General features: G+C 47.7%; 1 protein-coding gene across 1 annotated transcript in view; it reads left to right on the top strand.

Moving 5' to 3' along the window:
• KIF4A (kinesin family member 4A) overlaps window positions 1-23,072 on the top strand; it is a 31,857-nt gene that overhangs the window by 3,158 nt on the left and 5,627 nt on the right. The window contains exons 5-26 of the mRNA XM_063138409.1: window positions 944-1,110; window positions 1,272-1,366; window positions 1,720-1,839; window positions 1,968-2,143; window positions 3,431-3,492; window positions 4,792-4,924; window positions 6,657-6,715; window positions 7,523-7,628; window positions 7,926-7,979; window positions 9,178-9,363; window positions 9,624-9,727; window positions 9,843-9,987; window positions 10,844-10,954; window positions 12,058-12,141; window positions 13,176-13,289; window positions 14,444-14,599; window positions 16,170-16,255; window positions 17,668-17,797; window positions 18,374-18,544; window positions 19,672-19,779; window positions 22,005-22,082; window positions 22,175-22,276. Coding sequence (XP_062994479.1) covers window positions 944-1,110; window positions 1,272-1,366; window positions 1,720-1,839; window positions 1,968-2,143; window positions 3,431-3,492; window positions 4,792-4,924; window positions 6,657-6,715; window positions 7,523-7,628; window positions 7,926-7,979; window positions 9,178-9,363; window positions 9,624-9,727; window positions 9,843-9,987; window positions 10,844-10,954; window positions 12,058-12,141; window positions 13,176-13,289; window positions 14,444-14,599; window positions 16,170-16,255; window positions 17,668-17,797; window positions 18,374-18,544; window positions 19,672-19,779; window positions 22,005-22,082; window positions 22,175-22,276 — 2,547 coding nt within the window. The remainder of the gene's footprint in view (window positions 1-943; window positions 1,111-1,271; window positions 1,367-1,719; window positions 1,840-1,967; window positions 2,144-3,430; window positions 3,493-4,791; window positions 4,925-6,656; window positions 6,716-7,522; window positions 7,629-7,925; window positions 7,980-9,177; window positions 9,364-9,623; window positions 9,728-9,842; window positions 9,988-10,843; window positions 10,955-12,057; window positions 12,142-13,175; window positions 13,290-14,443; window positions 14,600-16,169; window positions 16,256-17,667; window positions 17,798-18,373; window positions 18,545-19,671; window positions 19,780-22,004; window positions 22,083-22,174; window positions 22,277-23,072) is intronic.

Consider the following 23,072-nt stretch of genomic DNA (forward strand, 5'->3'; position numbering starts at 1 on the left):
GGTTTGCGGGGGTAGGAGGTTTCATAACGAAAGGAATCTGTTTAAAATACTTGTTTAAAAATGTATGTCCTTTGTTTTGGCCCAAGAAACTCATGAAGTGGGAATAGAGGGACCAGGTTGACTGCTGAGCTGGCTAGATTTCATCTTAGCTACCTTGCTCTTCTCCCTATAGAGAAGGGTCTCTCCTTCGGTTTCCTGCATTGCTGGGCAGATTGAACAGCTAAATTAACCTAGACACTCTTAAGAACATCAAAAGAGCCCTGATGCTGAAACAGACCAAGGGTCCATCTAGACCAACATTCTGTTCACACAGGGGCCAACCAGCCGTCGGCCAGGGACCAACAAAGCAGGACATGGTGCAACAGCACCCTCCCACCCATGTTCCCCAGCCACTGGTGCACACAGGCTTACTGCCTCGAATACTGGAGATAGCACACAACCATCAGGGCTAGTAGCCATGGATAGCCTTCGCCTCCAGGAATTTATCCAACCCCTTTTAAAGCCATCCAAATGGGTGGCCATCACTACATCTTGTGGTAGCAAGTTCCATAATTTAACTGCGCGCTGTGTGAAGAAGACCTTCCTTTTATTTGTCCTGGATCTCCCACCAATCAGCTTCTTGGGATGACCCTGGGTTCTAGTATTCTGAGAGAGGAAGAAAAATGTTTCCCTCTTCTGCCTCCATCTCAAAGGAAACCCGCCATATGATGACTAGTGTGGGGAAGCATTTCTCTAAACCTGGCTACCGACACCAGGAGCTTTAAAGCAGACTAGTAAGGCTGTAGGATTCATCCAGGCGGTCTTGCTTACATTTGTACAGAGAAACAGCTATCCAAGGACTTGGACAAACTATAAGCCTGGGAGGATTTTAAGAGGTTCAGTAAAGGAACAGTGAGTCTCAAGGGAAGGTAAACCTCTCTCCTCTCCTCTTCACTTAATCCAGATTGTGGGGCTAACGGAACATGTGGTGGTTAGCGCCCAAGAAACTGTCTTCTGCCTGGAGCAGGGGAACAACTCCCGAACGGTGGCTGCTACAGCGATGAACACCCAGTCGTCACGCTCTCATGCAATCTTCACCATGTCCATTGAACAGAAAAGCAAAAGTGACATGTAAGCCAAAGAGTTCAGTTCCCTGATCTGGAGTGTGTGTGTGTGTGTGTGTTTAAGCACCTTTAGACCGAACTGCTTGGGGGAAGAGAATGGTTATTGTTATACAGCCTCAACCTTTTATATTCACAGTATTGTGAATGAAACTCTTATTTCTGGTTTAGGAACACCAGCTTTCATTCCAAATTGCATCTCGTAGACCTTGCTGGTTCTGAAAGGCAAAAGAAGACCAAAGCAGAAGGTGATCGTCTCCGGGAAGGTAACTGGAATTCATTTCAGAAAACAACATGGATTTGTTGTCTTGATAGTGGAACTTCTGGGGACAGTTAGCTCTTGAGTTTTGGAAGGCCTAACTTCTACAGAGGAATAGTCCTTGTTTTTGACTCATAGCCACGAAAACAGCTGTTCAGGTGGTGTGCCTAAGGCTGTTTACATGGCCCTCCTAGCATTTAGCGGAAGTGCTTTTGTGAATGTCCAGTGCTGCTTCTTTTGGGGGTTGAATATTTCACTGCGTTTTTCTCCAGGCTTTTGTTTTCTGATGATGAAAAGCGAAGTCGTTTTGCCTGAAATCTTCTATTTCTCCCCCTTCCATCTATTTGATTGTGTGTGTAGGGATCAACATCAACAAAGGACTCCTCTGCCTGGGAAATGTCATCAGCGCGCTTGGGGACGAAACCAAAAAGGGCAACTTTGTTCCTTATAGGGACTCCAAGCTGACGCGCCTCTTGCAAGGTAAAGAGCGGAACACGAAGCCCACTGGAGACCATCTAGTGCCTCTGAAAACCCGCTCCAATGTTACGAAGTGTTTCTCTCTTTTCCTAGCCTGAACAGGGGTGTCCTTCTTTTGTTTCATTCTTCAGATTCTTTGGGGGGCAATAGCCACACCCTTATGATTGCCTGCGTGAGCCCAGCAGATTCCAACCTTGAAGAGACTTTGAACACCCTTCGCTATGCCGACAGGGCCAGGAAGATAAAGAACAAACCGATCGTGAATATTGACCCCCAGGCTGCAGAAATCAGCCGGTTAAGGCTGCAGGTACTCAATGCTCAGCGTGTCCCTGGGCGGGGGGTGGGGCAGAAGACCAGGCTGTAGGGATGTGCCTGGCTTCAGTATCTGATCATTACCCTAGGCCAGAGCTTTCCAAACGTTCCATGTGGGTGACATGCTTTTTAGACATGCATCATTTCGCGACACAGTAATTCAGTTTTACTAGCAAACCGGAGGTTAAACTAACCCCTTATGAGAGATGCGGACACATACCGGTACATAAATTGTAATAACGAAATGTATGGGGACCCAACATATCTCATGAAAACCTTTCATTTATATTTTTAAAAATATATGATGTGCAAGATAATAACATACATTTCCAAGACTTTTCACATTGAACCAATTTTGTCGAGCGGCGGTTGAGACGGTGTTCTATCAAAAAACTGGACCCATGGAATTTCTCAAATGCATCACTTCAGGTGTAGCCGCGTCACTGGAAGTGATGCGGAATCAGCTGTTTCGACCCGATTATGCATACTGCGCATGCGTAGTACCTGTATGATCCCTCGACCGTGGTGTGCATGCACGGATACGGCGGAAGGGGAATATACTAGTGCACCATACTAATCGGCACCTTTGCTGCGTAAAAATGCATGCAAGTTGGTATTGCTTATTTCACATAGGCTCAGAGGTTTCTCGTTACGTTCGTGTGACACACCTACACACGGCAGCTGACACATTAACGCGTCGCGACACACAGTTTGGAAAGCTCTGCCCTAGGCCATGGGTTCTGAACAAGGGGGAAATTTTAGGGTTCCGGGCGGGGGGGGGGGGGAATTGGGACGACTATTCAGCAAAGTATGATGTCCTGTAGATTATGTCTTCCTACACAAGTTATTAAAAACGTCCCAGAAAAGTGTCATGACGTCTGCAAAAGCCAGGCCTTTGCTCTCTTTTCCCTCCCTCCCTCGCAATCCTAGAAGTTTCAAGCTTCCCATTTAAAGGGACGACGCAAAGCATGGGAGCTGAGAATGTAAAAGGGGCCATGCTTTGCGTCGCCCCTTTAAATGGGACTAATATAGAAAAATAAAAGATTTTCAATATTATATGCATATTATTTGGAATGCACCTTTTGAGTTAGACTATCTTGGGAAGGGGGGAATTATATTCTGAACAATGGTGAAAGGGGGGGAATGGAGCAAAAAAGGTTGAGAACCACTGCCCTAGATGCTTACTGAAACAGCTGCCACAGAATCACACACTTAATTTCCTTAGACTTTTTAGAAACAGCAAGACACAAAATTAAAAGTAACCACTTTCTCTCTCTCCCAGGTCCAAGAGCTACAGGTCTTATTGCTGCAGGCTCACGGAGGGACGCTTCCAGTGTCTATTGGGTGAGGGATGCCAGTCAACAACACCTCTTGGCTTGGGGGTGGCTTTTTGGGCTGTGATGTTACCTTTTCAGTGGTGTTTTAAAAAAGAAGAAGTCCTGTTCTCTTTCCTTTCTGTGAACTTGATTGCACCAATACTTACATTGGCCAGATTTGCAGCAAAATTCTCTACAAGGTTGTAGCCAGTGCAGACTAGAATGTAAAAGGCTTCGTTTGGCCCTCAGGGTTTGTACTGAGAGGGTGTTATTAGAAAACAGAGTCCTAAATAGGACAGGAACTTGTTTTAAATATTCCCGAAGGTCAAGATAAACATCCAAATGCTGCTTGAGTTTGAATTTTGTCAGCGGGATGTAGATCCCAAACTCGTAAATCTAAATGATAGCCACCTCTGGGTAGAAATAGTCCCAATGATGCCACGCTACTCATGGCTTGCATTTTTTCAAGCTTCTCTTGCTTCTGGCCTGCTACTTTGTATTTGTTTGTGTCTTGCCTTTTGCCAAGTTCCCATTCACTAAAACAACAACACCTGCTTCAAAGACCCACACCTGTTGTTCTCTGCTTGAGCCGTGGCGGCTTCCCTTCTTCTGTAGCTCCTTGTAAGCTGACCCACTCATTTCAGTGGCCTGCATCTGATTCTGTCTTCTGCCGTCATTGCTGTCCTATCAGTGTGGTTCAGATTATCCACACTCCATGCAGGAGCTTTCTCTCTTCATAAAGAGTGCTAAGCAGAAAGGAATAGTCCAGAGCTGCCTTGGTAGACAGCTGGAATTTGCACAAGTGTTTTAAGACCTTCTCTATGCAGAAAGAACGGGGTGGGACTCTTTTCTCTGATGTTACGCCGACCTTTGGAGGCAATCCCAATGCTTCCAAGGCCCAGTGCACACTGGACAAAGGTGGCAGCCTCCTTTCCAGTTCTGGACTGGGTACAGGAGCGAGCGTCTTGCCCTTTGGAGAGACTCAGAAAGCAGGAAGATGATTTGCCACTTTCCTGGTGTGTCTGAGGCTCAGGGAGAGCCCATTCCTTCCTTTTGAAGTTGGGAGGAGAGCAGGGCCTCTTGCCCAGGCTAAAAGATTGTGCTTGCTGGTTACTGTAGATCCCACAGGAGTCCTGCCTTGCATATATTCTATAGTTAGTAGGGTACCCTATAGTTAGGAGAATAAGGGAGAGAACTAGTAGCATCTTTCCCGCTTCCCAGGATCTTCTTTCAGGAATCCAGCTTCATTCTTTGTTCTAGAGTCACTGATCAATTTTCGTGTGGATGAGGGCAACTTCTAACAAATACGCTTTCTGCTTAATTTCAGTGGTGAGCCTTCGAATAACTTGCAGTCTCTGATGGAGAGAAACTACTCCCTCAAGGAGGAGAATGAGAAGCTAAGCCGCAGCCTGAGCGAAGCAGCGGGTCAGATCGCCCAGATGCTGGAAAGGATCATTGTGGTAAGACCACAGATAGGGGAAAAGCCATCTATCCGGGCTTTGGCATGACTTCCTTCCTGCCAGTTGACAGCTAAAGCAGGAGGGGGCTGTTCTGTTGCCAAAAACGCAGCCAGCGTCACAAACTTCTGTCTTTTCTAAATCATCTTTTTACAGAGGAATATGTATTTTTAGGGGTTAGCCTTGTTCATGGATTCAGGGGGGAAATATTAAGTTTCCTCGCTGTTTTTTATGTGCTGGACATTGCCAGGTTTCTGTCGTCGCTGCGTCTTTATCGAGGCACTGGTAGGTGAAGGGAATTGGCACCAGCAACGAGGTAGAAGAAAGAGAGGCGAGCTCTGGCGCGGTGTGTGAATAAACAAAGGACGTTTTATTTTTGTAATGATATAAAAACGCTCGACGTTTCGGAATCAGAAGAATCCTTCCTCAGGAGCTGTAATAAGAAAAAAGCTGCAATACTGCAAACACAGTTCGCTTGGTGGAAAAGCCTCAGCGTTTGTTGTATTTCCTGCTATCAGAACTAAAAAAAAATTCTGGGTTGTGCGAGGCTTTTCCATCAAGCGAACCGTGTTTGCAGTATTGCAGCGTGCCCGCCTTCTTTCTTATTACAGCTCCTGAGGAAGGATTCCTCTGAATCCGAAACGTCGAGTGTTTTTATATCGTTACAAAAATAAAACGTCCATTGTTTATTCACACACCGCGCCAGAGCTTGCCTCTCTTTCTTCTACCTCCTTACTGGTGCCAATTCCCTTCACCTACCAGTGCCTCGATAAAGAAGCAGCGAAGATAGAAGCCTGGTAATGTCAAGCACATAAAAAGGGAATTGGCTGTAAGAAAGGCAAATGCTATTTTGGGCTGCATTCATGGAAGTATAGCTTCCAAATCACGGGAGGTCCTGGTTCCTCTCTATTCGGCCCTGGTTAGGCCTCATCTAGAGTATTGCGTCCAGTTCTGGGCTCCACAATTCAAGAAGGACGCAGACAAGCTGGAGCGTGTTCAGAGGAGGGCAACCAGGATGATCAGGGGTCTGGAAACAAAGCCCTATGAAGAGAGACTGAAAGAACTGGGCATGTTTAGCCTGGAGAAGAGAAGATTGAGGGGAGACATGAGAGCACTCTTCAAATACTTAAAAGGTTGTCACCCAGAGGAGGGCCAGGAGCTCTTCTCAATCCTCCCAGAGTGCAGGACACGGAATAACGGGCTCAAGTTACAGGAAGCCAGATTCCGGCTGGACATCAGGAAAAACTTCCTGACTGTTAGAGCAGTACGACCATGGAATCAGTTGCCTGGTGAGGTTGTGAGCTCTCCCACACTAGAGGCCTTCAAGAGGCAGCTGGACAACCCTCTGTCAGGGATGCTTTAGGGTGGATTCCTGCATTGAGCAGGGGGTTGGACTCGATGGCCTTGTAGGCCCCTTCCAACTCTGCTATTCTATGATTCTGTGATTCTTCTGCTTCTTTATCGAGACCTTTTCCTTCGGCTTTTTGTTCCGAGTCCACACACACTGTCGGGTGCAGATGCTTCTGTCTGCTTTGTGGCGCCAGGCGCGCTGCTAGTCCTTGGTGTTTAGCAGAGTGTATTGAAGGCTGATCTAGAACCCGCTGCATCCAAATCTACCACTTGGCCACCTCCTAGGCAAGGCAGCCCTCGAGGTGCACTCAAAGCGGCTTTGTCATGCGCTGCTGTCAACGCACCACTGAAATGCTCTCATCTTTCATAAACCCACTTTCTGTAGAGAGAGCAGCAGCACGAAAAGATCAACGTGAAGCTTGAGGAGCTTCGGCAACACGCTGCGTGAGTACCTGCGCTGCGCGGGCTTCACTATTGAAAATGCGGGAGCCATCCATCTAAAACAGGGGAGCGGGAGCGGGAGTTGCTTGGGACTCTTTCTCGGGCAGGAGAATGGGCAGCATAAGCTAAAAAGCAAGCCTTGTTGCATGATGTGGCTGATAGCCACCTATCGCTCGCTGCCTCTGCTGCTCCTCATTGCTCTGTCAGAGGAAGACAGTCCGCAGGGGAGGAGGGAATAAGTAATTGTAAGTGGGAGTCAGGCAGGATGAGACTTTGGGCGTGTCTACATGTTATAGTCTCGTGTGGCGCAGAGTGTTAAGCGGCAGTTACTGCAGCCGAAACTCTCCCCACGGCCTGAGTTCGATCCCAGCGGAAGCTGGTTCTCAGGTCGACTCAGCCTTCCATCCTTCCCAGATCAGTAAAATGATGAGTACCCAGCTTGCTGGGGGAAAGGTAACCGCGACTGGGGAAGGGAACGGCGAACCACCCCGCTACAAAGTCTGCCAAGAAAATGTCAGCGAAAGCAGGCGTCCCTCTAGGAGTCAGCAATGACTCACGCGCTTGCACACCATGCCTATATCCCGGGGTCGTCCCTGTGCTTCGAAATATGACGCACAGGGGATCCCGGGGTCAACCGGCCACCACCAGAGGCTTTTCCTGGGATAACTGAAACCCGGGATTTCCCGGTTTTTCCGCAGTCCCGGGACAACCCCAAGGACCCCTTAGGTGTCGATGAGCCCTTTCTCAATCAAGGATTTGCACGGCATAAAAAAAGACTTACAAATGCATTCTTGTGTGACTGAATTTCAGCTTGAAACTCGATCTTCAGAGGCTGCTTGATGCTCTGGAGGACCAGGAGTTGAAAGAGCACGTGGAACTGTTTTGCCACCTGCAGCAAGTCATCGCCCATTTGCCCGTAAGAGCTTTCTTGGGGAGTGTGGGTGTTCCTGTCTCTAACAGGCTCCGTTGCCTTTGCTGCTCTCCCACTTTCTGGGGTGGGGTGGGGGGGAAGGGGGCTCCTGGAAACATTGTGCCTTGTCATCGCCTTTGAAGCGGCTCCTGGAGAGCTTCAGAATGGCGAAAACAGCCTATTTCATCCTGGGCCAAATCTTGCCGGTTGTTCGCAATACGTGAGGTTTCTAATAGCGAAGAGCGATTCCCCTGGTTGCCGGAACTTTTTATGATGCCAGGCTAAACCTTGTTCCCTCTGCAGAATGAAAACGCTGCTGGTGTTGACATGGACACATCTGATCAGGATTCTAGTGCTGTAAGTAAGAGGCCTCTTGGCGAACGGTTGGATCCGGGTTCAAGTCCTACCTCTATGTTTACCTTGGCAAACCTGGGATAAGCAGCTTTCTTTTGGCCCTTTCCCCCCGCTTGCAGCAAGGACTTAATATAGCAGCACATCTTACAGGGTTGTTGGAGCGTAGACCGCTTTTTAACTTCAAGGGACTTTACAGATAACAGATACGGATGTATAAGATTTGCAGGGAGGAGTGTCTTTCTGCTGGAACTACTGTGGTAGGCATTAGGTACAGAGGTCCGCATAGCAAGTTCTGCAGGGAGGCAGAGGTCCAATTCTGGTTCCACCTCCAGCGTTACCCAAATACACCACATCTGTTAAACCCATCCCCATTACATTTAACAGTAGTAGTAGTCATTTATTAATGCTTAGGCCATAGGCCATTCGCATACAGAATAGATAACACCATGAAGAAACAACAATATAAAAATACTACATATAATCACAAACAGATCATACATAATAAAAGAAAAAAATTCAATACAGTTAAAAGCATAATTTGAATATAAAATTTGTAGTTAAATAACAGCATCTCCAGCACAGTCAACTGCAATCTCAGTAATAAATCTTGCCTGAATTTTCATTGCTGCCAGGGCAAAAAGAGATAACTTTGTGCGTTACCCTAGAGTCAGTGTCAGACAGGAGATAGAAAATCTTTTCTGAAGTGGTATTGAAGTGTAGTTGATACAGAATAGATTCCAAAAATTTGGTCCTTGGTTCAGCGTATAAAGAACAGAAGAGCAAATAATGAGGCAGCTCCTCAATTTCTGGGGCCCCACAAATTGGGGTCAAAGGGGTGCGCTGATACCTGCCACCCGTCACAGCTGTAGGCATAGTTTGAAAACGGAGGGCTGTAAATGCTTGCCTAAGCTTTATACATTTAACAGGAACACTGGGGTCGGTGGTGGTGTATGTGCTTGATCCCCAAGCCCTGCATCACATGTTGCCCTTGGGGCCCCAAAGCTTGTGCACCCCTGCTCTGTGGAGGCAACAGTAGACAAGCAGTGAATACCTGGCTACCTTTGGTCCAGCGAAGAAGCTGCCGAAAAAGCCACCACGGACTTCTGCTGTGTCGGCTGCAGGGTCTCGTTTTAGTTGCAGCGCGCCCTCTCCCGTCCCGACCGTGGTTTCTTGGCTGCGTTAACAGTTCACTCTCTTCCAGGCTTCAGAAGGGGACCTGGATGCGCAGCGATCCTCTGAGGAATACGCCACGCAGCACGCGCTCCACCAGGCCCAGATGTCGAAAGAGTTGCTGGAGCTCAACGAAGCCCTGGCTCTGAAGGAGGCCCTGGCTAAGAAAATGTCCCAGAACGACAGCCAGCTGGAGCCCATACAGTGCCAATACAAGGTATAATGGGCTGCTGACCAGGGAGGGGTGTACGGTTACACACAGTGGGCTGCCACATCAAGTGCTTTGCAATCCGGGGGGTGGGGTGGGGTGGGGTGGATCCACATACTGCTTTTTGTTAGAAGAAAGGCAGCCTTGAGGAATGAAACGGCATTTCCTCCGGCTACAGCTTTTTAGCAGCCTGTTTCGAAACTTCAGTACAGATGAAAGGATGCTGAGAAATGTCTCTGTGTGTGAGTGTTTCTGTTTTTCAAATCAAGACCAGCATCAAGGATCTAGAAGGGGAGGTTTCCCAACTGCAGAAGGAGAAAGAAGACCTGATCCTTGCGCTTCATTTGACAAAGAAGGACGTCAGCCAAGCAAAGTAAGAGGCACATATTCGCGGGGAGCCCGGGAGAGTGGCTTGCGGGAAAGAGAAGAGGCCGTTGGTCCGGAAGGCCTCTTGAGCTTCTGGTGACGGAGCTACCGTGTCCTTCCAGGCTGAGCGAACGCCGTAGGAAGCGGCTCCAGGAGCTGGAGGGGGAAATGACAGATCTGAAGAAGAAACTGAAGGAGCAGTCGAAGCTTCTGAAGATGAAAGAATCCAGCGCGCAGACCGTGTGCAAACTGAACCATGAGATCCGGGTATAGAACGCCAGAGTTTCAGTGAAAGAGATCATGGAGGAAGGGGAGGAAGAGTCAAAGCTTTTCCAGGACTGGCGTTGTTTGGGCTTGCGTTGGTGGCTAACGGTAGCCGTGTCATTCACCTGTGCATTTTAAAAAGAATCTTGACATAGTAGGAAAGCAATGAATTCCGCTTCTGTCCACCATAATGGCCCCATTCAGAAGACACCTTAAACCACGGCTTTAACCACGGCAGTTAAGCCAGTAAGCTGGGCTGTGTTCAGAAGACACTTTAAACCATGCCTTTAACCATGGTGGTTAAGCCAGAAAGCCTTCTTCACCATGGTTAAAGCCATGGTTTAAGGCAGCCTTCCTCAACCTGGGGCGCTCCAGATGTGTTGGGCTGCATCTCCCAGAATGCCCCAGCCAGCACATCTGGAGCACCCCAGGTTGAGGAAGGCTGGTTTAAGGTGCCTTCTGAATGGGGCTAATGTTTCTTAACTGCTGTGTAAAACAATTGGGAATTCTGCAAATTTGCTCCTTCAGTTGTCAGAGCTTAGAAATATTTCTAGCCCCCAATGGCCTCATTAAAACATCTGCATTTTAATGAGACTATAATAGGCTCCCAAAAGCTGTGCCAGAAGTCTTTTGAAGAATTTGGAGGGCTGTAAACCTTCAAGTTCCCCTGTTCTCACCAAAACCTTTAGAAATAGAGATGACTTCCTGAAGTCCTCAAAACTTGAACTTGTGTCCCGGCATTCTTCATATTTTCACAGGGACAACGGAGCTTCTTAGAGTCTTTATCTCAGCGTTTGTTCAGACCATACGCTGTGCAAATTCTTACCCCGTTCCTCTTTTTCTTTTACTGCTCTTATAGGCAATGAAAAGCCAGCGTGTTCAGCTTATACGTCAGATGAAAGATGATGCTGAGAAATTCAGGCAGTGGAAGCTGCAGAAGGACAAGGAAGTTATTCAGCTGAAGGAACGGGTGAGTTTAGCTTCAGAAGAGCATCTTTGAGATCCAAGGAACCAAGTTCTCTCACCTTACGCAAATGTTGATTACTTACGTTGAATTCTTTACAGTGCCCCCTGAGTAAGAGGTTTGTGCCAGGAATGCGCCAGGTTAATTTTGATCAAACTGTTCCAGAGCTCAGGAAAGATTTCTTCTTCTTTGTTTGCTCTACTTTTGGGGGCTGTTCCCCCTTTTTTTATTTTGCCATTCTTCAAGACTGGTGGGTTTTGAAACCAGAGGGAGTTTCTAAAATGGCTTTGCGTTGTCATTGAGAAGCTGGTGTCAAAGGAGAACCAAGATGGCCTGTTGTGTCCACAGCTCAAGAGGTTCTCCGTATTGTGGCCTGCGCCATGCAAAAAACTACCGTATTTCTTCGATTGTAAGACGCACACTAATTTCAGTACCACCAACAGAAAAAAAACCCACCTAAGACACACCTGCGATTCTAAGACGCACCCCGTTTTTAAAGATGTTTATATGGGGGGAAAAGTGCGTCTTAGAATCGAAATAAGGTAGCTCCTTGCACTCACTTCTCAATCTCAGGGTTTCCTTTTCAGAAGGAACAGCTCCCCCATCCTGAGTCCCCCTGTGTTCTTGGTATTCTACCCCCTCCCCCCCCCCCAAAAAAAATGCAGTTTGAGGATTAAGTGTGAAATGACACTTGCTACCCCTGAGTTCTTTTCTACTTAATTTTTGTGAACTGCCCAGAGAGCTTTGGCTATTGGGCGGTATAAAAATGCAATAAATAAATAACAGTACAGTAGGACCATGAATGGCAAATACTGAGTTTGATTGTCATCTGGTCTTGAATATTCTCCAGCGATCCCTTGAACTTGGATCGTATGAATTCTGCTTTCGAAGCATTTCAAATGACCAGGTGAGGTTTCTGGAATACCGATAATTTGTATTTTATCCCTCTCTTTACCAAAGTGCATCACAGGCCTTGCCAGGTTTGAGTGCAGGCAGCAGCAGCTCCTTGCGATGGTTAGACAGAAACCTTTATCTTGCTTGTCGAACGCAAGCTGAAGAAGGCAAGGTGTTGAGAAGGAGAGACGCTACTGTTCTTGTCTCGTTTTCAGGACCGCAAGCGGCAATACGAACTGGTCAAGCTGGAGCAAGACTTCCAGAAGCAAGCCACGGTCCTCCGGCGGAAAGCAGAGGAGGTGAGGAGTCACGGGCAAGGCTTCCTTTCCCTTCCCCCTTCTGGGGTCTCCAGGGATTAGAGTCCTGGAATGCTTTGGGCGGAGATAGGGAATGGATTCCAAGATCAGAATCTGGCGGTTGTGAAAATCAGAGATGTGTGGAAGGTGGGCTGGGTTGTGTCAAAGATTCCAACTCCGTGCATCTATTCACCTATGTTGAACAGAGTTTGCTTGGCTTCATTTTGAGGGAAGGGGCCGTAGCTCAGTGGTAGAGCCCTGGCTTTGCATGTAGAAGGTCCCAGGTTCAACCCCCGGCATCTCCAAGTAGGACTGGAGGGGAAATCCTGTCTGAAACTCTGGAGAGCTGCTGCCAACCAGTACTGACAATACTGTCCTAGATAGACCAGTGTTCTGACTCAGTATAAGGCAGCTTCCTGTGCTTCCAAGGTTTAGGGAAGGGAATGCTGTAGGGTGGATTCCTGCATTGAGCAGGGGGTTGGACTCGATGGCCTTGTAGGCCCCTTCCAACTCTGCTGTTCTATGATTCTATGATTAACTTTGCAGGAAGGTCTTGTATAGTTTGCAGATCAATGGGAGAGCCCGTAGAGGAAGAGAGCTCTCGTTCAGTCTTTCAGAGACTGAACGAACTGGGCATGTTTAGCCTGGAGAAGAGAAGATTGAGGGGAGACATGAGAGCATTCTTCAAATACTTAAAAGGTTGTCACACAGAGGAGGGCCAGGATCTCTTCTCAATCCTCTCAGAGTGCAGGACACGGAATAATGGGCTCAAGTTAAAGGAAGCCAGATTCCAGCTGGACATCAAGAAAAACTTCCTGATTGTTAGAGCAGCACGACAATGGAATCAGTGACCTAGGGAGGTTGTGGGCTCTCCCACACTAGAGGCCTTCAAGAGGCAGCTGGACAACCACCTGTCAGGGATGCTTTAGGGTGGATTCCTGCATTGAGCAGGGGGCTGGACTTGATGGCCTTGTAGGCCCCTTCCAACTCTGCTATTCTATGATTCTATGACTCCAACCTCGACACTACTTTTTTAGGCGGCGGCTGCTAATAAGCGCTTGAAGGACGCTCTACAGAAACAGCGAGAAGTTGCTGACAAACGGAAAGAGAACCAAAACCGCGGCATCGAAGGAATTGCTGCTCGAGTGAAGGTGGGAGCTTATTTCTAACCTTGTTCCTGTGTAGGCAGCAAAGAGATTCACAGCGGTATCGCCGCCTTATCCTGGGAGCGGAGGGAGGGGCAGGAGCAGGCCGCGTTAATACATGGCATCTTTCTGGGTGTGTCCCAGGTAGAGAAGTGAAGGCCCAGAAAAATACGCAACCCAAAACTCCACAGAGCCCTTTTTTTGATTTTTTTTCCGAAAAAATTGAAAAAAAAATGAAGAAAAAATTGGATTATGGGATGTTTTATTTTAGCCTGATGAATAAAATGCTTAAGACAAGGTATTCAGATATTTACTTCTCCAAATGATTTCTAAAAACTATGTTCAGTATCAGATTATTACAATTTCTGTGCACTGAGGACAAGCGAGTCCTAGGTTGCAAACTGAGACTATAACTCTCAAATGCAAGAGCAAGATGCATTTCTGCCTCTAGGGGGCAGCACTGCCATGGAAGCGGAGATTGAAACTGATAGTGATAGCTATAAGCTCAAAAAATGAGTCTGATTAAATTTCATGCATATTTATTGAATCTTGGTTCCCCCTTTTTCCTCAGTTCTTTTTATGGGCATGGCTACTTTATGTCTTGACACTGGAGGAGTAGTGGAAACATAATTTTCTTTGTTACTAATGTTGGTTGGTTCTTCTGTTGTTTTTTTAAATTGATTTTTTTTGCCTGCTCCTCATAAACTGGCAAAACCAAAGAGGTTCCTCACAGTTCAGGTGTTCCCAACAGTTCAGGAGCTTGTAGCTCCATTTGTTACCCCCCAAAAGTAAAAAATTTAAAGAAGTAAATTCAATTTGTAACAATTATTTGAATACACACTGTACTTTTAATATACCAAATGTAATAATTTTATGCCAAACCCATTTGGACGTAATTACATTTTATGTCCCTAAAGTAGCAAAGTGACTTTCAATCTGTAAAAAGTGCTAATATTACATGTGTGCTTTTTCATTTCCCCCCCAAAATTTCCATTTTCCCTTGGAAAAAAACGGGGGGGGGGAAATGTTTCCCCCCCTAGGTTCAAAATTCCTGGAAATGTTACATCTCCAGTCCCAGGTGGCTTCGGAGGGCATGTGGGGGAGGAACCTGGCTGCCTCCTGAAGACCCTTTGCTGTAACTGGTTTCCCTCCTTGCCCAGAGCTGGCTGGTGAACGAAGTCGAGGTTCTCGTTAGCATAGAGGAAGCTCGGCGCCACCTCAACGACCTCCTGGAGGACCGAAAAACCTTGGCGCAGGAGATCTCGTCACTCAAAGAGAAGCGAGATGCTGGGGAGAACCTTCCCTCGAAATATAAGGTGAGCACCTGCTCAGATGCAGTCCTGAGGCGAAGGAGGAGGGCTTGTGTTCTCATCCAGGGCTGGGCTTTTCTTCCTTTGAGGAGAAAAGGATGGGTGACTTCTCCCCTCCGTCTCTGAAGGCAGGATTTCCAGAGGCTCGTCTGGTCTCCCCGCCATGATTAATGTCAAGTAGCTGTACCCGGCGTTGCAGCATATCTTAAAGTTTGTGAATTAAATATCGCAGGGGCTGCTTGGAGGCTGCCGATACACCGCCGTCTGGCAGACCTGGGGGGCAGGGAGGTCGGGGGGAGGGGGAGCAGGTGTCCCCCTCTCCCCGGGGTTCCTGTCAGCCTTGGGCCGCCCGCCCAGCTTGCATGAGATTAGGCCGGGGCCTCAGCTCGCAGCAGGCGAGCGGCCTCCCACCCAGCCGCCAAGGGCCCTGGTCGTGCCTCATGATCTGGACCCTCTCCCCGGGGTTCCTGTTAGCCTTGGGCCGCCCGCCCAGTTCTCATGAGATTAGGCCGGGGCCTCAGCTCGCAGCAGGCAAGCGGCCAGCCACCAAGGGCCCCGGCTGTGCCTCGCTCATGCTCCGGACCGTGGCGTTGCCCCCTTTGTGGGGTGGGGGGAGCGAAGAGGCAGAAAGGGGGTAGGATTACCTTGGAAAGCCCAGAGGAGTCAGGCGAGGGTCTTAGCAATCTGTAGCAGCTGACGTTACGTGCTGTTACTGTTGCTTAGCAACCTGTATCAGCTGAAGCCTATACGGAAATATACCTAAGCGTTTTATATAGATAGATAGATGATGAGCCCAGGAACATCCCTAGAACCTTGGAGGGGACTCTCAGGCACAGGAACATATATACAGATGTGGTGGTCTTACCCTAAGGCAAATATCTTCCTGGAAATTGGTTTTCCAAGAGATTAGCTCAATAACTGGGCAATGGGTTCACCCGTCTTCTCATCTAGCATTGTTAAATTTATAGAGAGGACTAGATAGTAACTTGTTAAATAAGAAATTAGTCAGCTATTTACTGTTGGTGGCTAGATGGTTGATAGCCAAGCATTGGAAAGATGGCCAAGGGCTCCATATTGACAACTGGTACCAGAGGGTAGGGCGGGTGGCTCTCTTAGAAAAATTGACTCAGAAACTAAGGACAGTGCAAGGACAACTAAGCGAAGGCAAATTTGATGGAGTGTGGAGGAAATTTATTGATTTCTTGAATAAAGAAGAAGATGGGAGAATGCCTCCATCGGCATATATAGTTATGAAAAATATAGGTGGGTGGTGGTGGTGGTGGCGGTGGTAAGGAAACTAAGTATCGTAAATAAGTTAACGTTAAATAATATTAAATCCAGGTGGGAATCTGTATCGAAACTGAATGTATATGTATGATGTAATACTTGACCTATGTAACCAGAACTAAAGAAAAATTAAAATAATCCCCTTTCAGTTTGCCAAGAGGGGGAAGTCATGGATTTTTCTCCCTGGAGACGATCATGGATGCATTGGGGCTGACTCCTTCCTCTTGGGGGAGCGTCTGTTCTTACTCCCGATTTTTCTTCTCTTCCCTCCTCCTCCCGTTCCTCTCAGAGGCGCACATTCTCACACAAAGCTGTGGAAACCACCCATTCCATCACCAAGCAAATCGAGAGCCTGGAAACAGAGATGGAGCTCAGGTAAGGCCGTTTCGCTGGACTTTCAGAAGAGTAAAGCCAGAGGGTTAAGAACGTCGCTAGCATCTGATCCAGCAGGCCTCTTAAGACCCGTCGAGTTCATGATTTTTGTCTAATCCCCTTTTATAGCCTTCTAAGTCACTGGCATCTTTTGGTAGCAGATTCCATCCTTGCTGCATACGATTGTCAAAGATAAAAATCCACTTTGGTTGTAAGGGAATTCTGTGGATTTTTATCTTTGACGCTATTCGCCTGCTTGTTCTAAAACACTTACATGGAAGCTCTGGCTGTAGCTATTTCGGCGGCAGCGGGAGGCGGGGAGAGATAGCAACGTCCCGTTTCACCTTCATGCTGGGAAGAGGCAGAGGGAGCAACGTGGTCTTGGGACGACATGTGGCGTGTGATGGGCCTTTTGTGGGGGGGCTAATAATACTGAGCCATCCCATGCTCTGGTGCCGAAGCCATTGATCTGAATGGGACTTGTTTAGGCGAAGTCATGTCAATGTTGTGCTTCGAACCTTTAAAAAGTGTGAGGACCCCACAGTAGCAATTTGTAACCTGGAAAACCAGTGACAAGGGCCTTCTGTGCGCTTAAAAGTATTTACAAGAAGCTTGGCGTTCCTGACAGAAGTTGTTGATTCCTTTCCTCTTGTCGTTGGTCCATTTCCGGGTCTTCAAGGCTGTAAAAACACCCCCGTACAACAAGCATCCTTGCTGAGCCATTAGTAGCTGTTCCATGTGTCCTCCGTGATAACAAGAGAACATTTCGGAGAGGCAACTTCCCTAGTCAATAGGGAAAGGGAGAACCTAGCGCACGCTGATGCTTCATCTCCTCAAACAAACCGGGAGCAGGCAGCCACCTTATTCCCCAAACGGTCTTTTTCATAGAATAGCAGAGTTGGAAGGGGCCTACAAGGCCATCGAGTCCAACCCCCTGCTCCATGCAGGAATCCACCCTCAAGCATCCCTGACAGATGGTTGTCCAGCTGCCTCTTGAAGGCCTCTAGTGTGGGAGAGGCCACAACCTCACCAGGCAACTGATTCCATTGTTGTACTGCTCTAACAGTCAGGAAGTTTTCAGCCCTGGTTAGAGGGGCAAAAAATATAGGGGAAAATTAGAGCAGGAATCTATCTGACACCTGGAATTCTCCGGCAGAGTAGAAAGAAAGGAAGCCAGATTCCAGCTGGACATCAGGAAAAACTTCCTGACTGTTAGAGCAGTACGACAATGGAACCAGTTCCCTAGGGAGGTTGTGGGCTCTCCCACACTAGAGGCCTTCAAGAGGCAGCTGGACAACCCTCTGTCAGGGATGCTTTAGGGTGGATTCCTGCACGGAGCAGGGGGTTGGACTCGATGGCCTTGTCTGTTCTGCTGAGAACTATCCCGTGGACTGATGTGATTGCTTCTCCCAAAGGAGCGCCCAGATTGCCGACCTGCAGCAGAAGCTGCTGGACGCAGACACCGGCGACCGCACCAAGCAGCGCTGGGAAAGCATCGCCACCATTCCGGAAGCCAAGTGCGCCATCAAGTACCTGATCGGCGAAGTAAGCCTGAGCAGCAGCAGGAAAAGAGGGATGTGAGGGAGGTGGGAAGACGGCTCTGAAGTGGGAACAGGGGCTTGAGTTCTTAGAGTAAGGGACGGAGGAGGAGAGGGCAATGCTACGTTTGGACGGCTTGCCCCAGATGTGTGGCGGCCTGGTACCCAGGGAGGGGCCGTGGCTCAATGGAAGATCCCCTGCTTTCCATGCAGAAGGTCCCGGGTTCAATGCCCGGCGGCATCTCCAGGTAAGACCGGGAAGGAAACCCTGCTTGGTTCATAGAGGGTTCATTGAGGGACCCCTCAATGGAGAGCCATTGCTGCCAGTCAGTGTCGACAACACTGGCTACATGGCGGCTTCTTTGGTTCCCATGACTTAAGAGGATGAGGTTAGCAAGCTGGAGATTTCACTCCTCGTCTCTGGCACTTATTGACGCCCCCCGCATATATCTTAAGTCAGTGTTCGGGGTTCATTCCTGTTTTGTGCGCTGAGCAAAATGCCCGTGGGCAAAATGCAAATTCTTTGGCGGAACTTTTTTTTTTTAAATATCACCCTTCATTGAGTTTGTTTGTTTGTTTGAAGCTGGTCTCCTCCAAAGTAGAGGGTGGGAAACTGGAGAACCGCCTTCAGCAGAGCAAATCCACCTGTGCTGGCATGCATAAAATGCTCCTGGAAGAGCGGAAAGCGGCCGCTGAAACGGGCGCGGAGCACGAGAGCCGGCTGGTCCAGTTGGAGCAAGAACATCAAGAGAAGGTAATTTACCTGCCGTTGAAAGCTGCAGTGTCTTGAAAAGCCGCTTGGTCAGCCTTCCTCAACCTGGGGCGCTCCAGATGTGTTGGACTACAACTCCCAGAATGCCCCAGCCAGCTGGCTGGGGTATTCTGGGAGTTGTAGTCCAACACATCTGGAGCGCCCCAGGTTGAGGAAGGCTGCGCTTGGTGGAACCAACGGCCACAACCCTTACCCTTCGGAGCCGGTTGGTGGCACTTTTAACTTCCCCTGGCTAGCTTTTGTCTGTGCCCACAAACCACAGCTTGGCGCAATCTCCTGCTGTTAGAAGGAGCTCTGAACTCATTGGCGTTGCCCTTTTAGACAACTTGCATGCAGTTCTCCATAGCTGTGCAAGTTTGCAGCCCCGAAAGTTGGTTCAGCTGCCTTTGGCAGGTCTGTAGACTTGGGATGTTTCTGGATCCGTTGTTGCTTAGATCTCCGTAGTAATAGCTGGGCGTGGGAACCAAGAGGTTTCTCTCAACTGCAGCCTTCTTAATAAGACGCTGTGAGTCTCTGTGCCTGCTTCAGGCTTTGTGGCTCCTGTTTGTGGCTTAGCCAACCTGAGGTTTGGTCCGTTGCCACGCAAGCTACTTAAGGGCTGCCCTTGAAGATAAGCGATCGGAGGCTGATGCTAAAGTCTTGTTCCCGTTTTTCGTTCTGGGTCTGATTCCAACGGAGCCCAGTATCCTGCGTCCTAAACTGGCCTGACCAGGAATTGTTTATCTAGTGTCATCAGTATGCATAACAACGAGGTTCCTGTCCCACGGAGGTGACAATCTAAAACTTGGCAAGGGGAGGAAGACAGAGGTGAACGAAAACCGCCGGAAGATATATTGAAGTTGCCGCCTCTGTCCCTAGTAAAGACAATAGTGCTGTAAAGAAGTCCCCTATCTTAAATCCAGAGTCTCTTCAAGAAGTGCTGTTGGATGTCTCTTTTGCTGACTTGCTGATGAAGTTCAGCTGTATGGAGCTGTCGGGGTGGGGGAGACGGAGGAGCACTGCTTGTGTTCATTTATTGGGTAAATATTTCCTATGCCCGCCCAGTACAATCTCCTCTCTCCAAACTTCGTCAGCTCTACCGTGTTGTCTCTTCCTTTCCCCCTTTTTAGGTTCTCTATCTACTCAGCCAGATTCAGCATAAAGAAGAAGCAGAGAAGAGGCTCGAGACCTCCATTTCGGAACGGGAGCAGCAACTCTTCGAACGCCTCAAGTTCCAGGTAAAAAGCAGCTGGGCATCTTAAAGTGTGCTGGGTCCTGCCGCTGGATTTCAGCATAACCTGCCCACCCACCCCACCCCACCCTCCATTCCAGTGGGAGGGAGCCTGTCCTAAAAGAGCAAAGGGCAGGCTTTTGTATGCTAATGATTCCTCTTTGGAGAAGACTGCTTGGCTTTCTGGGGGAGGAGGTAACAAGTCAACCAGTTGGGAAGCTGGACTTCGATCCCTATTTTTCAGAGGGAAGGTGGAATTAGGGTAGGATAGAGAGGAATGGGGGAGAACAGGTGCCACGACACAGGCTCTGAACACCAGGCCCGGCCGCGGCTACTCCCTGCTCAAGCCAAGCCCCACCGCTTGATACGCCTGAGGCGAGGGATAAAAACCACCTTCCTCCAAACTATGTGGAGAAAGGGGTTTAAAATGGAGAAGGATTTCAATATATAAAATAAAACACTGTGAGTTATATGTGCTGAGGTGAATGATTGTCAGAGCGGGTGCTAAATGTGTAAACTTCAGATGATAAATGCCAAACAGACACGTGGGATTTTTGTGGTAGTTAAAAACAAAATAATTGAAATTTATTTTAAAACGTTCACAAGCTTTGTTTCAAATAAAACCTTTAAAACCTTTTTGAAACCTTTCATCCAATCCTTTCCCTCATTCACATACACGCTTTCCTTTTTCTCACACAATCACTCTTGAACTTTCTTTATTATCAGTATTGATTAATATACATCAACTACGTGCACACCACACTCCAAAGTCACCACTCTCTACCCTGAACCTCAGATTTCCCAGAACTTAAGTACTCTAAACACAGAGAGCACTGAAGACTCTAAGACAGCCTTCCTCAACCTGGGGTGCTCCAGACATGTTGGACTACAACTCCCAGAATTGGCATTCTGGGAGATGCAGTCCAACACATCTGGAGCGCCCCAGGTTGAGGAAGGCTGCTCTAAGAGGATCTAAAAAGTCCCCCACAATCCCCTCAGTCCTCCCCTTATATATCCCTCCTCACCCTCCCCAGGCATTCTCACTCTGCCCCCTCAGGCCCACATTCTAAACTCACCCCAGACTTACAAACTGCAGACATACATTTGGGGACTGACTTGTGGGGTGAACGCCACAACAGGTTGTTGGGAAATTACCAGACCCGGAGTCGTGTTCCCGCATAATTTCCCTTGAAGCAACAGGTGCAGCCTATGGGTCACAAATTGGTAACCTCCACCTAACCCCAGTGAAATTAAATATAATAAATAAGACGAACTCAGCATTATGCTGGAGAGGTTGTCAAGAGAAAGGATCGTATCTACATATGTGGTGGGAATGTGAATTTGTACAAAAATTATGGGAAATGGTGTTTAATGAGATCAAAGAAATTATAGGAATGGAGATAGAAGAGACGCCAACTATGGCATTGTTATCAGTGTGTGGAGAACTGAATTGTAATCGAGAGACAAAAGAATTGATAACGAATTTGTTAACAGCTGCAAGATTAATGATATCCAGGCACTGGAGGGTCAAGGGTTTTATCATATAGAACAGCCTTCCTCAACCTGGGGCGCTCCAGATATGTTGGACTACAACTCCCAGAATTACAATTACAATACTACAATTCTGGGAGATGCAGTCCAACACATCTGGAGCGCCCCAGGTTGAGGAAGGCTGATATAGAAGAGTGGTATAAAGAAATATGGGATATTGCTATTAATGATAAATTAACATGCAATATGAGAGTTAGAAGAGGAATGATAAAAACGAATGATTTTGAAGAAATATGGAAACAGTTTTTAGATTTTGTATTATTAAAGGGGAGAGGGAAAACACCTCCAGAGGAAGTAATGAGACTTTGGAAATTAGAATAAGACCCTGGGGGTGGGGGAGCACGTTAATATTAATCAATGATTAGATTAAATGAAATTAAGTTAAAATATATGTTTATTAAATTGTTTAGTATGCATTATTGTGTATTATGGAGTGTATTGTTTGTATTGTTTGAAAGTTTAGAAAATAAAAATTATGTTAAAAAACCACAACAAATTGGTAACCTCCAAGCACTGGGACTTGAGGCCAGAAAAAAAAGAGTCCAGATCTGGGATAGCGTACACTCACATTGCATACCTAGGGCCCAGGTATTGCAGGAATCCTGGATGCATGGGCAACCTGGCCCCTGGGATTCCTCTGTCTCAAAACTTAATGACACTCGACTCCTCTTCTGCGAGCAGGATGAAGAGCTGGCAAAGACGAAGGAGGTCTTTGAGAAGAACCAAGAGCTCTGTGAAGAACTTGAAGCCGTCAAACAGGTAAGGCCCGAGGGTGGCTGCCCTTCTCAGGGGAGCAGGCGCGTGGCTCCTGTCGTGGTGCGCAGCTCATGGTCCGTCTTCCTCCCTGCCAGAAACTGAGGATTCTTCAAGCTGCCAGTGGCCAGAAGATCCGCGACGTTCAGCCGGCACCCACAGATACCCCGGACTCTCCCTTCGATTACGTTCCACCCAAGGTGCGTGTTCTGTGGGGCGGGTCGTGGCTTGCATGGTTAGACCACCCCATTGACCCAAACCTAAAGTCGAATAAAACACTTCACATCATGAGTGGTCTTATGACATGTAAAGAATGCTGATCCCTGTTCGCGAAATGCTCGCCTAAGCTGGGGAGGTTTTACGTTGCTAGAGAGCTGGATTATTTATTTATTTATTTAAAATATTTCTGTCCCGCTGTACAAATATTGTACAGATAAAAACATACAGTATAAAACAATAAATATACACAGTTAAAAACAAATTAAACCATGATCCAAGTTAAAACAATATATAATTGAAAAGCAATAGATACAGTTAAAACAATGTGCCAGTGAGTTTAACCATCAAAGGCTTTGTTAAAAAGCCATGTTGTTACTTGGCGTCGAAATGCAATCAATGTTGGCGCCAATCGGGCCTCCAAGGGGAGGGCATTCCACAGTTGGGGGGCCACCACAGAGAAAGCCCTCTCCCTTGTCCCATCATAACGTATATGTTGCATTGGTGGGATGCAGAGAAGGGCTCCTCCAACAGATCTAAGGTCTCGGGCAGGCATATATAAGGAGATTCAGACCTGGCAGATGTGGATTAAAATTCCCAACTTGCGCTATGGCTGCAAGAAAGGCCAATGCTATTTTGGGCTGCATTAATAGAAGTATAGCTTCCAAATCGCGTGAGGTACTGGTTCCTCTCTATTCGGCCCTGGTTAGGCCTCATCTAGAGTATTGCGTCCAGTTCTGGGCTCCACAATTCAAGAAGGACATAGACAAGCTGGAGCGT

The sequence above is a fragment of the Elgaria multicarinata genome, chromosome 11, assembly GCF_023053635.1.
Source record: "Elgaria multicarinata webbii isolate HBS135686 ecotype San Diego chromosome 11, rElgMul1.1.pri, whole genome shotgun sequence".
Lineage (NCBI taxonomy): Eukaryota > Metazoa > Chordata > Lepidosauria > Squamata > Anguidae > Elgaria > Elgaria multicarinata.